The sequence below is a fragment of the Remersonia thermophila genome, chromosome 7, assembly GCF_042764415.1.
Source record: "Remersonia thermophila strain ATCC 22073 chromosome 7, whole genome shotgun sequence".
In the NCBI taxonomy this organism is placed as follows: Eukaryota; Fungi; Ascomycota; class Sordariomycetes; order Sordariales; family Chaetomiaceae; genus Remersonia; species Remersonia thermophila.
Genome location: NC_092223.1, coordinates 2,105,701 through 2,120,480, shown reverse-complemented (window position 1 = coordinate 2,120,480; position 14,780 = coordinate 2,105,701). Strand labels below are relative to the sequence as shown.

The window sequence follows — 14,780 nt, the reverse complement described above, 5'->3', positions numbered from 1 at the left end:
CTTCCTCCATTTCTCCTTCAGCCCTAAATAGGTACGTACATGTACACGGTAGTCGAAGAATGTCCATGTGGTTATCAAGAGCCAAAGGACCCAATCGTTGGTTTTCAAGTGGATGGGTGGAAGCGCTTGATGAAGCTGTGTAATGGCGACCTGCTTTCATGGGTTCATGACAGCTACAAGTACATAGCTCCCTTAGACCTCATATGTCCCCCTAACGCTCTGGACATGCCAACAACAACAACAACAACAACCAACCTGGGCTATGGCACGCCAAAGTGTCCACGAAGTCCACGGGAGATGTCCCACCACGTTCCAAACCACACCCGAGCCAACTCGAAACCTATCAACCCACGAGGGATGAGAATGTCTACGCTTCCTTGCCTCGTAAGAATGGCGGTTGATAGATCGATATCGACCAGCAACTCCATGTCCATAACAGAAATCAGAAACCGGAGGACATCCAAGCAAATCCCCAAGACAGCGTGGAGAAACCCATTTTATATTGCACAATACCTGGTCATTTATTTTCTCCCCCACGCCGTTGGGTGGCCGCAGCACCTCACAACCCACATGCCCGTCATCGTGATCATCATCATGCTGCTACTCGACTTACTCCGCGAACGCTCCCTCTCCCAAATCCACCTTGCCCACCGCCCAAATTTCCTTCTCGTCCTCCACCTCGTCATTCGCCAGCCCCAGCCCGCCAGCGCCGCCTTCCGCCTCCCTCCGCTCCCTCACCTGCGCCCCCAACCGCAGCGTCACCCGCTTGAAGTAATCCTGCATCGGCCGCTTGACATTGGGCGGCAGCTCCGCCCCGCTGCTCGCCATCCACTTGTCAAACACCTTGCTCTCCTCGTCCGCCACCGCAAACAGCTGCACAAACGCCGCCTCGGCCGCGAGCTTGACGGGGATGACCATGTCCCGGACCGACGCGAACACGGGCGGCGCGAGGAGCGAGAGGTGCGGCCGCACCATGTCCGGGTGGATGCGGGCCAGGGTGCGCACGACGACGAGCGCGAGGCGCCGCGTGTCGCTGGCGTTGCCTGGCGGGACGAGCTTGGCGAGGGTCGCAAAGAGCGGCTTGGTGGTCTCGAAGGTGCGCGAGGGCACCGACTCCTTGCTGAGGAGGTACTTGCCGGTGGCGAGAATGAAGTTGTCGGCGATGAACACCTGCGTAGTAGTCATTCATGGTTAGCAACCAGCATCTATCGACAAAATCAGTGTAGTGACTGTTGTTGTCGTTGTTGTTGTTGTCGTCATGACTTACATCCTTGTTCTCCATCCCCGCCTCCAAGAGCTCCGGCACCTCCTCCGCCAACGGGCTCCCCAACAGCGCCTCGGGGCTCTCCACCAGCACCGCGTTCAACGCCAGCGCGCTCGGCATCGTGAACTCGCGCGTCAGGACCCTATTCCTGAGCAGGCCCTCGGCAACGTCCGGCGCCACGTTCTTGACCAACGCGCCGAACAGCCTCGCGTGCGTGATGGTCATGGCCGCGTCGCTCTCGTCCGCCTCGGACCCGTCGATGAGCGCCAGCACCGCCGCCCGCGACGACTCGCCCATGCTGCCGCCGGCCTTGCTGATGACCTCGTACAGCGCCTTGAGCATGGCCGTCTTGACGCCCGGATCGGACGTGCGCGATCCCGTGGCGAGCTCCGCGATGAGCGGATCCACGCGCGGCGTGTACTTGATGAGGGTGCCCAGAGCGCGGGCGGCACGGGTGCGGAGAACGTCGCTCGCCGGGTCGGCGAGGGCCTTGGCGAAGGTGCGCTGCAGCTGGGGCAGGAAGGGCTTGAGCGCCGTGGGCATCTTCTCCAGCAGGTTGTTGAGCGTGAGCAAGATGGCCGAGCGGACCTCGGTCGAGCGCTCCGACACGACACGGATAAGCGGACCCGTGATCTGCGTGACGAACGGCTTGAGCGAGTTCTCGCTGGTGCGGTCGACGAGGTCCGAGATGGCGAGGGCCGCCTGCACGCGCTGCTCGGAGCTGCCGTTCATCAGGCCCTGCAGGAAAATCGGCAGGATGGCGCTGATGCCCTTGGGCAGCTCGAACCCGGGAAGGTTGTGGCCCGCCACGCCGACCTGCAGCAGCGTCTGGCGCGTCGAGAGGACGAGCGCCTCCATGTCCTCCTTCTTGAGCTTTTTGGTGAACTCGCTGAGCGCGCTCCAGGCCGCCTTGACCACGGCCGAGTCGCGGTCGTCGAACGAGATGAGCAGCGCGCGCACGATGTCCTGGTTGTAGCGCGTGTAGTCGACGTCGGCGGCCGCGAAGAAGCTGGCCAGGTGCTGAGCCGTGGCCGCGCGCTTGCGGTGGTCCTCGTGCTTGATGAGCTGCAGCAGCACGTTCATGACCACGTTGAGCCCGTCGTACTCGTCGATCGACAAGATAACCGTGTCGAACGAGCTGTCGAGATCCTTCCGCAGCTCCTCGTCGGTGCAGTTGACAATGTTGTCCATGAGCGAGTTGATGATGTTGGGCAGGCGCCGGTTCATAGCCGCGCCCGCCACCTTGGACAGCGAGGCCAGCGCCTTGGCGTTGAAGGCCGAGATGGGAGGCGTGATGAGCGTCGGGATGAGGTTCGGCAGGATGATGTTGGACCGCGTCGTCTCGGTAAGCAGCGTAAGCAACGCCGCGAGCGCGTTGTTGGCGTCCTCCTCGGACCGGAGGAGGTTGAGCAGGTACGGCAGCACCTGGTCGACCGCCCGCTTGCCCAGGATCTGCTGCAGCCAGTCGAACGCCTCGGCCGCCGCCTCGCGCACGTCGGCGTCCGAATCGGTGAGCGCAGCGCGCACAACAGAGATGAGCGTCTTCTCGTGGTCCTCGAGCGCCTCGGGAGACGCCGACGAGATGAGTTCCTTGAGCGCCAGGCAGATGCCCTGGCGGGCGTCCACGTCGTGCGAGGTCTGCAGGCCTTCCTCGAGCGTCGGCAGGAGCGTCGCCAGCACGCCGTCGCCAGCCTTGCGGATGAGCTCGCCGAGCGCGTTGCTGGCAATGACCTTGTGCTCCATGTTGGAGCTGCCCAGCCGCCGGATGATGAGCTGCGTGAGCGTCGGCACGAGCTCCTTGAGGATGCGCGGGCTGGGAACCAGGGCCTTCCACACCGAGATGGCGGCCGAGCGAACCGCGCCCGCGGTATCGCAGCGGCAGATGTAGAGGGCCGAAAGGATCTTGTTCCGCTTCTCGGTGCCGAGGACTTCGCGCAACGACGCGCCCGCCTCGCGCGTGCTCTCCTGATCCTCCTCCTCGCCCTCGGCAGTGGCCTTGATGCCGGCCAGGTTGAACAGCAAGTCGCCGACAAGCTCAACGGAGCTGAGGCGGATGCGGTAGTTATCGTCGGCCATGCCGCGCTCGAGCTCCGGAAGCAGCAGGTCGACGGCGCGAACGGCAAAGTTCTTGACGAGCAGGCGGCCGGCGCGCAGAGCCGTCTCGCGAATCGCCTCGACGTCGTCGGCAAGACCCGCGAGGATGGGCGGGATGATCTTGCCGAGGTAGTTGGCAAAGCTGTTGCCGAAGCAGACGGGCAAGAAGATGAAGAGTGACATGAAGCCCTCGCGAACTGACGGCTTGGGCGACTCGACGTTCTGCAGGATGGTCGGCAGCGTCTCCTCGAGCCTGGCGGTTCCCAGGCCGGCGAGCACCTCGCTGAGTGCCTGGGCGGAACCGAGCCTGTCGCCCGCACCCGTGTCGGACTTGAGCGTCTGCATGAGCTGGGGGATAAGATCCGGCAGGGCGTCCTCGCCGAGCTTCTCGACGAGGGAGCCGAGGGCGCGCGAAGCCGTCGCGCGGGTGGTGGGCACGGGGTCGACCACGGCCACCTTGAGGCCGGCCACGAGGACTGGCAAGTGGGCGACGAGATCCTTGCGTTCCGTGAGGTGGGCCAAGCTGCCGATGACTTGCGACGCCTTGCGCTTGGTGTTGGACCTGTCTCCGAGACCACGCTGAAGAATGCGGCTGACGAGCGCCAGCGAAGGAGCGTCGAGGTAGTGCACGAACTGCACCTTGATGAGGGCGTCGAGGGCGTCGTCCGTGTACTTTGTCGGGTCGCTGAGCGCCTTGAGCAGGATGTCCACGACGCCCTTGATCTCGGGGTTCGTGATGACCTCACCGAACCGCTTGAGGCTCTTGTTGGCTGCCAGCCGCACCTCCTTGTGGCTGTCGTTCAAGACGGCCGTCAGCGGCGGGATAATCTCGGGCAGGCTCTGGGCAAGCTGCTGAGGGTCGAGGTAGGCCATGGCTCCGAGCGTGTCGCAAGCGCCCTTCTTGCTACGCCACTGGTCCTCCTCCAAACCGTCGAGCAGCGTCGGCAGGATTTGCTTGACGCCGTACGAGCTCAGCGACGAGAAGCACGCCTTGGCTGCCGCCAGCGCCGCGTCGCGGACGTTGGCGTTGCCATCGCCGAAGCCCGCCAGAAGCTGCGGCACGATCTGGATAACGTAGGGCTCAAAGAGGCGGCCGAGAATCGTGGCCAAGAGCTCGTACGCCAGCATGGCGGACTCGCGCTGGTGGACGTCCTTTTTGTTCTCGATAGCGCTGCTGAGCTGGATCATGATGCGATACTCCCGCAGGACGCTGATGCCCCGGCCGAACACGAGACCCGCAAGGCCGTAGCCAGCACCGCGCTGCTCCGGATACTTCTTGGACGTCATGAGGATCTCGAGCATCTGGTCAAAGTACTTGGACGATTTGTCGCCGCATGTGCGGACCAGGGGCGGCAGGCACTCGGCGATGGCGTACTGGACAGCCTCAGAGGGGGTGCTCAGCGTGTCGAGCAGCCGCTCAATGACGACGGGAATCTTCTTGTCTCCGGGCTTCAGGTGGCGCGCGAGGGCGCCGTACATGATGATGACGGCCTCGTTGACCCGATCGGATTCTTCCGAGTGCTTGTCGGACGACTCGAGCGTGTTTTCGAACGACTTCATCAACCTGTCCAGAACGCCCTTGCCGTGGATTTCGATGGCGGCATTGGCCGCCTCAAGCATCTGCGAGCGCACCGTGCCGTTCCTGTCCGAGAGCGGCCCTTGCTCGATGAGCACGGCGAAGAAGGGCTCGATCTGCGGCTTGTCGAAGTGAGGGGCGAGGTGCCGGTAGGCCAGAGCAATGCCGTGCCGCGCTTCCCAGGGATCCGAGAGGTCCATCTTCTTAGGCATACCGAACTCGTCGAGCTGCTGGACGCGAGGTTTGGCGAGCTCGACGTACGAACTACGCAACTTCTCCAGGACGGGAGTGATGACCGAGGGGTGCTGGCCGGCCGCCCCGGCGAGGGACTTCGCAGCAGCACGCCGGAGCTGGGCGTCCTTGCTCTCCAGGTACGGCAGCATCTTGTGAGCCAGCTCCGGCGTGACCTGGAACTCGCCCTCCTCCCAGATCTCGCGGCCGAGGTCGACGTTCTCGCCAACGTCGTCGTGGCAGGCGAGCCAGATCTCCTCGGAGACCTCGAGCTCGCTCATGTCAACCTCGGCGCTGATGGCCTGCAAGACGGCTGTCCTCACGCCGACCTCGGGAACGATGGCGCCGCGAGCAAGCACGCCGATCTCCTCGGCGGTCATGTTCGGGGCCGCACAGCGGACCACATCAGAGAAGCAGTCCTTGATGATCTTGTAGTGGCTGTTGTACTTTTGCATCGCCGAGATCAAGGAAGCCAGGATCTCGCCACGGGGGACGATTTCATCCGCCGTGACATCCGAGTGGAAGGCGAGGATCTCGATGGCGAGGACAATCTGAGCATCCTTGTCATCGGGATTGGAGCCAAACCCGCCCTTCTCGAGCACCAGCAAGACCAGGGGCAAGACATAGACCAGCGTGACGGCATCGAAAGGCCGCTGCTCGCCGGCGAAGCGAAGGCGGTAGAGTACCCTCGTGATCAGGTCCTCAAACGGCTCCTGGGTGAAGGCGTCGGGCAGCGCGGAGACCTCATGGGCCCTCAAGGTAGCCGCGCCGATGAACGGACGCATGGTTCCGAGACGAGAGGCGATCTGTTCAGCGAGGGTTATGAATGCCACCGGGCCGGTCTCGCCGGTGATCAGGGTGGCACCGGCATTGATGGACGCCAGCGTGGCACTGCTGGCGGCCCCGATCCACCGGCTCGCATCCGTCGGGGGTCCGGTGGCAAGCGCCTTGACGACGCCGAATCCGCGGAGCAGCTTTGCAGCGATTTGCCGGACGTTCTCGCGAATCTCGGCCTCCTTCTTCAGCTGAGCGTTAACCTTTGCCTGCTCGTCCGCCGTGAGCTTCTTTTGCGTGCCCTTCTTCTGAGCCAGCTGTTCTCGGAGCTCCTCCTCCCACTTGAGAAGGTCGTAGTCCTTGACGTTCTTGTTTGGTACGACATTCTGCTTCTTAGCCAAGACGTCGACAAACGCCGTCCCTTCTGGTGTTCGATAGATGGCGGCTTCCAAAGGTCCTACCCCGTTGAGCTGAGAAGCGTCGAGGTCTTGCTGGATGAGAGCAACGATGCGGGGGGTCATGGACTCTGGCGCGACGAAGGCAAGCTCCGCGACAGCGCCGTATGCAGCGGACTTGACGGATTCCAGCTGTACAGTGACCGTGGTTAGCCTAAGCCCAACACTCGCGAGACGGAAAGGATGATGATGATGGAACCTTTTGGCTGGGTCCACTCCGCTTGACGATCTCTTGAACGAGCAAGTCCTCGTATTTCCTCGCCAGCTCGCCGGGATCCACCTCAACTTTCAAGCAGAGATCAATCCAGCTCGCACGCGGGATGATTTGAGGCTTGGCCAGCACGAGGAGCGAGCACATCTGAGCCTCGAGACGCGAAAGGTCTGGACCGGAGCCAGCCTGATCCGTAAACTCCTTGGGGCTGAGACAGACGGTCTTGAGCACGAGGTGCAGGTTGGAAGTTCCTGTCTTTGCCAATGTCGCCGGGCTCTCTTTGTCTCCGGTCTCAGCGGCTTCGACCCAGTTCCAGACGGCATTGATGATCTCTGAGGCCACGGAGATGCCGTCGTGGCCGCTAGACCGAGCGCAGAGGCCAACCAAGGTATCAATCGTCTGGCGGCGCACCGCGGGGGTGGTTGTGCTCGAGGCGATGAGGAAGATGTAGGCTTGCGCCCAGGCCACTCTGACGGGTTCCGGGATGTCCCCAAGGACGGGAGCGAAGGTGGACAGAGCACGGCAGAACCACTTGAGGTCATCTTCCGAGAATTTGCTGTAGATGCGCTGGTTGAGCAGGAAAGACGGTTTCGGATCAACAGCCAAGCTGTTCTTTTGAATAGCAGCCTTGGTCAAGGATTCCTGGAGCTTGGGGCTCTCGAGACGTGAAAGCAGAGGGCTTAGACCGGCGACGACGAGAGCGCCCGTCACGAGACCGCTCTGCGCCGCGGCGGTTGGGTTCGCGACCACCTCGGTAAACGTAGAGAGCAGCGGCGGTGCTACCGCTTCGGCAAAGGTGACGACAGCCTTGGGGAGCTCGGCATCGCTCGCCTCCTGCTGCGCGAAAGTCTGCAGCACCTCGCCGGTCCGAAGAATCCATGTGCGCCGGTTCGGGATTTTCTTGTCCGCAAGACCCTTTGCATAAGCGTCCAGGAGAGCCTTGGGTGCCTCGCCGTTCCGGAGGAGCGTGAGAGCGCTCGTGTTGAGGGCTGCGGTTTCAGCGCTCAAGGCCGCCTCGTTGGCCTCCTTGCCCACCACGGGAGGAAGGCCAGCGGCAACCTTGGTTGCAATGGCCACCGATGTGGGAATGCCAGCCAGGATTTCCGCATGCAGCACCCTGTGGTCGGCCGAGGCCAGCTTGCCTCCTTTCAGGGGCGTGAGCACTTCATCGACGGCCGGTTCGAGCAGGGCCGGGTCCTGGGACGTGGCGGCGATGGTCTTGAACGCCGTGGCTGCGCCCGCACGGATGGTGGCGTTGGACGACTTGATGCCCGACAGCAGTGGCTTGGCGAGGCGGCTGCTGAGAGCTTTGGATAGATCCAACCCGGGGAGGGAGCGAACCAAGGGGGTGATAAGGTCGTTGAGCACCACCTCAGGGGCTCTCAGGAGGGCCTTCTCCAGCGACGGGAAGACCTCCTTATCCAGGTCCTCCAGCGTGGCGAAGGAGGAAAAGAAATCCTTGAGGCCGTCTGCGATGTGCGCGGGGAGGGGCGTCCGGGAACCGAGAATCTCACGGACGTAGAAGGAGAAGTATTGGCTCTTGAGGTTCTCGAGGACCGGTTTCAACTCGGGCTTGCGGGCGCACACCCCGGCGAAGACGCTGAGGATGATGGCATTTTTGGCAGCAGGTTGCGATCCCTTGGCAGCAAAGGCCTGGATAGCAGCTTCGACGGCTTTCTGGTCGGCAGAGGCCAGCTTCCGGATGCCCCTTCTCACAACGACGAGGGCTGAGCTTCCGATGGAGGCCTTGGCGGAGGGCTGGAGACACTTCTCAAGACCGTCGGCGGTGGCGGCGAGGATGTCCTTGCCGAGCTTCTCCCAGAGGGGCGTGCTGGCGAGGTTCTGGATCAACAAGCTGCTCCATTCGACCAGCACGAAAGCGCTATCCGAGGCAATGGACGGCTTTTGGATCTCCTGGCGGATAGCGGCGACGAGCGGGGTCAGGATGTCGGCCTCGGCGAGGCGGCACAGCGAAGTGAGGCATCGTTGGACGGCATGGCGGGAGGGGCGGTCGACGTAGAAGGCGTGGGTCCAGAAGAGGACCTTGAGGACGGCGAGGGTGGTGGGCTTGTCGAGGGCTGGGAGAGGAGGAGGAGGAGGGGAAGGGAAGACGAGGTTAGCTATGTTCTTTATGTTTTCTTTTTCAGCCTATCAACAGAACCAAGCAGCAAAGCTCACACTGGTGCGAGATCTTGTCATCGAGGCCGCGCAACTGGGAAATACGAGCATTGGTCGACGACGAGGTCAGCGCAGCCTTGGCCTGCTCGAAATCGAAGCTGCCCGGCGAGTCGCTGGCAGTGGCTTCAGCAGTCATTGTTATTGTCGTTGGCGTGCAATGACATGGTCGAGCGGCAGAACCCGCGGCCTTGCAAGGTGGGTGGGTAGGCTGAGTGTGATGGGGACGGAGGGGGGGTTTTCGTCTGGTCGGATCTGGTCCCGTCCAAGGTCCAAGCTTGGAGTCTTGGTGGTTTTGGGATTTGTATTTTTGGGCGGGACAATGCGCCGGCCTGCGATATGCGTTAACGAGTTGCAGTGTTTGCGGAGTTTTTGGATGGATGGATGTGCCCCTCCAAAAACCGGCTTTGCCAAGCCTTGCAGGTTGTAGGATGTCGGGATCGGGTCAGGTCCACGTCCGGGCCATTTGGGCTGCGCAGCCCAACTGCCCGTGCAGACTGTGCAGACCGTGCAGGGTGTGGAGCAGATCCCGACTGAGTCAAACGGCAACCTCAGGGACCTACCTAGCCCCCGGGCAGGCCTGCCCTGTGCGCCTGTGCGTTCAGTGTGGGAAGTGTGTGGCCCTATGAGCAGCAGGACCTGAGCCGGGCATGGAAGCCTGCAGCCCGGGCAGCTTCCGTCTGGAGATGGAGGGGCAGCTTGAGGTCAGAGCCCAGCCCATCGCTGCCCCACCATGAAACTCTTGACTCCCGTCTACTGAGTAGGTATCTCCTGCCACACCAAGACCAGCTTTACCTTACCGTACCTGACCTCAACCTTGCCATCCATCTCCATCTCCTGGGCTCCGTCTCTCTTCTTATCTCTCCTCCGTCCCTCCTCTCGCTCTCCCTCTATTCTTGTCCATAGAAGTTCTTAGGTGCATTCGCCAAACTGCGAGTAGACTCCAGAGCGTGCCATTGTTTTTTTTTTTTCTCTCATTCTCGTCTCTTAATTGCTTTCTCTCCCACTGGAGCTCCTTTTCCCGTACCATACCCTCTGTGAGGGGATCATTTCCCATCTTCAACACGATTCCGAGACTTGACCCCTGCCTCGGTCCTCCCCATCCTGTTTCATCCTTCGATGCAGTGGGATCCGGCAGTTTGAGATATATTGAGAGCTTCAGATCCGGGCCAAGTCGAGACCACCTAAAAAGATCCCAACAAACTCCTCGGCATGCCTCCCAAGAAACGATCCAAGAAGCCGGCCGCGAACCCAGCCCGCGGGTTTGCGACCACATCCATTGCCTCCAAGCCCCGGGTCCAGGATCCTGCTGAAGCTTCAACCTCGGCCACCAGCAAGGACGCCGCCAAGTCCACATCCGCCGTTTCGGCCGGTGATGCCACGCCGAGGGGGGACGCCAATGCCCCGCCACCCGCCGATGCCCAGGCCGAGAGCAAACCCCCGACGCAGCAGCTGAGCCCCGAAGAGTTCGAGAAGCAGCTCGAAGAGTCCCAATTGCAGCTCCTGGTGGAAAAGTACGCCGAGAAGGTGCGGAGAGATGCTTCGCGCCAGAAGACGCGCTTGGAGACCGACCGCCGTCTGCTCCGGAACGCCGCCGAGCCCATCAACATCAAGAAATGGCTGCCGCCAGACCTCATGGACCACATCCTGGATCTGATCCAGGCCGAGGCCCGCTTTGCTGCCTCCAGCATCTCTTCGGAAGGAAAGGCTAGCAAGCTGCCGTCAGAAGAAGATCTGATCATCAGGCTGTGGACCTTGCAGGAAACCCTCCAGGGTCTGGGCTTCCCGGAGGACAAGATTCAAGCGGGTCTGCAGTACGTTCTGGATATCGCCCCCAACATTGCCTACAATTCAAGGAGCGAATCCATCTGGGGGCTTGACGAGGTGCTGGACTGGTTCGCAAGGGAGTGCGCGAGGGACGAGCTGCCGGACTACTCCGGCCGCAAGACAGGGTCCAAGTCGCAGCCAGGTAGGGGCAACATTGTGGCCCATTCTTCTTTCCTTGCTGGCCTTGCTTTCTGACGTAGTCGTCTAGACACCCCTGCCGACACGCCCTCCGGCGCTGCCACTCCCATCGGACCCGATTCCAAACGCGGCCCAAAAACGAAGACCGGCGCCTCCAACCGGTCGGCCCCATCCGCACCGAAGCGTCCCGCCGTCACATACGACGAGGATATCGAGCCAGATCAGCTCCTCCCCTTGTACCTCGAAACAAAGGAGAAGCTCTTCGCCATCCAGCGTCCCCGACGGGATGCTTCTAGTCGCAAGGGTGACAAAGACAACGCCCAGGCTCCCGAGGACCCAGAAGAGGCTCTTCTGCTGGCCAAGCTAGACAGAATCGAAAAGGATGTCTTGTTCGACAAGGGTGTGGCCGAGGGGCAATGGAGAACCAGGAGGATTGCGCTGGAGAAGGAGTTCGCAGCAGCCAGGGCCGCGGAGAAAAGGGAAGCGGCCGAGAAGAAGGAGGCAATCGAGACATTAGCCCCAGCCGAGTCGGATGACGTCAGCGCCGAAGCCGAGCGCATGGCCGCCGAGCTTCTCGCTGAGGTTGATGATGATGACGACGCGTTGGCGGGCTTGTTCGCGAGTTTGCCCGTCAGTGAGGTCGATCCCGTCACGGGCAAGACGACTACCGTGGTGAACGGGTCCGACGGGTCCAAGATCACGGTGAGAGATGTTGGGAAAGTGACAGGAGTGACTCCCATGCGCGCCTTGGAGGAGGCCTGCCGCGCAAGGTTGGTGCTCTTCGCCCGTCGGTGTGAACCATGCTGACAATCTCAGGGACTCGTCCGTCACGATCACTTATCACAAGCTATCCGACGCCTCCTTCGCCAACCGGCATGCCGTTAACATCGTGTGGTCTAAGGCGCAAGAAATCCCGCCAACCCCCGACATTCCCGATATCGAGGTCTTCACAAAGCCCACTCAGTTTGTCTACAAGATGATCTCCATCGCCACGCCCGACCCGAAGCAGTCTGAGGCGTTTGTGGCCACCACAGCCTTGTACTGCATCTTTGGATCCTCAGCCAAGGAGGAGAAGGTCGGGATGAGGCTGCAGGCTGCCTGGAAGGATCTGTGGGACGAGTACGCCAAGGCAAAGAAGAACAAGGCCGAAGAGGCAGACCGAAATATCTTGCGTCACCTGCGGGATCTGGTCCGGAAGCGGATCGAGCAAGAACTCGAGGACGGCGTGCTCATCCAGGGGTTCAAAGGGCGCGGAGCTTCCAGGAATCAGACCGATTCCGAGTCGGACCATGAGCGGGTCAAGCGGGATCCGTACGGCCCCGAACATTACCAAAACATTTGGCACCAAAAGAGCGCCTCGCCCAAGTTCCAGCGGATGCTCGAGTCGCGTATGCAGCTGCCCATGTGGCAGTTCCGGCAGCAAGTGGTCGACGCCGTCGACCAGCACCAGGTTGTCATCATCTGCGGTGAGACGGGCTGCGGAAAGAGCACCCAGGTGCCGTCGTTCCTCCTGGAGCACCAGCTGGTTCAGGGCAAGCCATGCAAGATCTTCTGCACCGAGCCGCGACGAATCTCGGCCATCTCGTTGGCCAGGCGTGTCAGCGAGGAGCTGGGCGAGAACAAGAACGATCTTGGCACCAACCGGTCGCTGGTCGGCTACTCGATCCGCCTCGAGGCGAACACCAGCAAGGAGACGCGTCTCGTGTACGCGACAACGGGTATTGTCATGCGCATGCTGGAGGGATCCAACGACCTGGCGGACATTACGCACCTGGTGCTGGACGAGGTCCACGAACGCTCCATCGACAGCGACTTCCTACTGATCGTGCTGAAAAAGCTCCTCGTGAAGCGCAAAGACCTCAAGGTCGTGCTCATGTCGGCCACGGTCGATGCCGAGCGCTTCTCCAACTACCTGGGCGGCGCCCCTGTGCTGTCAGTGCCTGGCCGGACGTTCCCCGTCCGCGTCCAGTACCTGGAGGACGCCGTGGAGCTGACGGGATATTCGGTCGAGCAGCGCAGCGTGGAGAAGTTCTCCGAGCTGGAGGATGACGCGGAGCCCGAGGTGGACACGTCCTCCAAGCCTGAGCTGCTTGAGACGCTTGCCGGGTATTCGGCGCGGACGCGGAACACGCTCGCGCAGATGGACGAGTACCGGATCGACAACGAACTCATCGTGCAGCTGATCTCTCGGATCGCTGTCGACCCCGAATACGCCCCGTACAGCAAGGCCATCCTTGTGTTCCTCCCCGGCATCGCCGAGATTCGGACCCTCAACGACATGCTCCTGGGCGACCGCTTCTTTGCCGACGGCTGGCTTATCTACCCGATGCACTCAACCATCGCCAGCGAGGAGCAAGAGGCGGCCTTTGAGATCCCGCCGCCGGGCAAGCGCAAGATTGTGCTGGCCACCAACATCGCCGAAACCGGCATCACCATCCCGGACGTGACGTGCGTCATCGACACGGGCCGGCATCGCGAGATGCGCTACGACGAGCGTAGGCAGCTGTCGCGGCTTCTCGACGCCTTCATCTCTCGTGCCAACGCGAAGCAGCGGCGCGGTCGCGCTGGTCGTGTGCAGGAGGGCCTCTGCTTCCACCTCTTCACCAAGTACCGGCACGACAAGCTGATGAACGACCAGCAGACGCCCGAAATGCTGCGTCTGTCGCTGCAAGATCTCGCGATCCGCGTCAAGATGTGCAAGATCGGCGGCATCGAGGAGACGCTGGGCCAGGCGCTCGACCCCCCAGGAGCAAAGAACATCCGTCGCGCCATCGATGCGCTCATCGACGTGCGAGCCTTGACGCCCCAGACCGAGGAGCTCACCCCGCTTGGCGTGCAGCTGGCGCGCCTGCCCCTCGACGTGTTCCTCGGGAAGCTCATCCTGCTCGGTGCCGTGTTCAAGTGCCTGGACATGGCCCTCACGGTGGCGGCCATCCTGTCGTCCAAATCGCCCTTCCAGGCGCCGTTTGGGCAGCGGAGCCAGGCCGACGCGGTGCGTCGCAACTTCCGCCGAGGCGAATCGGACCTGCTGACCGTGTACAACGCGTACACGGCGTGGAAGCGCGTGTGCAAGTCGGCGACGAGCGGCGGGGCCGAGTTCCAGTTTTGCCGCAAGAACTTCCTGTCACAGCAGACGCTGGCCAACATCGAAGACCTGAAGGGCCAGCTGCTCGTGGCCGTGGCGGACTCGGGGTTCCTGCAGCTCACGGAGGAAGAGCGGCGAGACCTGCAGAGGCTGCGATACACGGGCAAGCGCCGCCAGGGAGCCTTCTTCGAGGTGCCCAAGCGGGTGGACAGCAACAGCGACAATGACCTGGTTGCCCAAGCGGTCATTGCTTGGAGCTTCTACCCTCGCCTGCTCGTGCGCGACCCGGGAAGCAAGGGGCTGCGCAACGTTAGCAACAACCAGACCATCAGCCTCCACCCGAGCAGCGTGAACAAAGGATACAACGACCTCAGGTGGTTGAGTTACTACCATATCATGCAGTCGAAGGGGTTTGTTTCCCCTCCCCCCTCTTTTCCCTTTCTGCCCCCCGGCATGGCATGGCTAACTCTCATGGCTTGAGCAACAGGTTCTACAACGCCCATGAAACCACCGCCGTCGATCCCTTCGCCATTGCCCTCCAGTGCGGCGACGCGCGGGCCGACGCGTTTGCGGGCGTTCTGGTTCTGGACGGCAACCGGGCACGCTTCTCGCTGCCGGACTGGAAGACGGTGCTCGTGGTGAAGACGTTGCGGACGCGCCTGCGGGAGCTGGTGACCAGGGCGTTCAGGTACCCCGGTAAGCTTGCCACGCCGCAGCACGAAAAGTGGCTGGATGCCTGGCAGAGGGTTTTCGCGTTGGCGTGGGAGAATCGGGAGAGGGAGCGCGCGGCTGCTGCGAGGGCATAGGAAGCTTGCATGGTGGCGCCTGGCGTTGTCGCATTGAGGCATGATTGGGAGAGCCGGGTGTTGTGAGGTCAGGGCAGCCGGGAGACAGCGATTGGAGTGTTGTTGCCGCCATCGCCTGGGTGACTGAGAAAACACAAGACACAC

At 62.0% G+C, this 14,780-nt stretch overlaps 2 protein-coding genes across 2 annotated transcripts; one reads left to right on the top strand and one right to left on the bottom strand.

Annotated features, from left to right (window-relative positions):
* Window positions 1-609: 609 nt before the first annotated feature.
* Window positions 610-8,919, bottom strand: VTJ83DRAFT_7540 (uncharacterized protein; the record flags this gene model as incomplete). The annotated part of the gene is made up of 4 exons (XM_071014374.1): window positions 610-1,170; window positions 1,268-6,526; window positions 6,594-8,683; window positions 8,784-8,919. 4 exons carry the CDS (start codon window positions 8,917-8,919, stop codon window positions 610-612), a joined length of 8,046 nt encoding a protein of 2,681 aa, XP_070863757.1.
* A 1,073-nt stretch (window positions 8,920-9,992) lies between these two features.
* Window positions 9,993-14,636, top strand: VTJ83DRAFT_7539 (uncharacterized protein; the record flags this gene model as incomplete). The annotated part of the gene is made up of 4 exons (XM_071014372.1): window positions 9,993-10,749; window positions 10,816-11,515; window positions 11,562-14,240; window positions 14,318-14,636. 4 exons carry the CDS (start codon window positions 9,993-9,995, stop codon window positions 14,634-14,636), a joined length of 4,455 nt encoding a protein of 1,484 aa, XP_070863756.1.
* Between the last annotated feature and the right edge of the window lie 144 nt (window positions 14,637-14,780).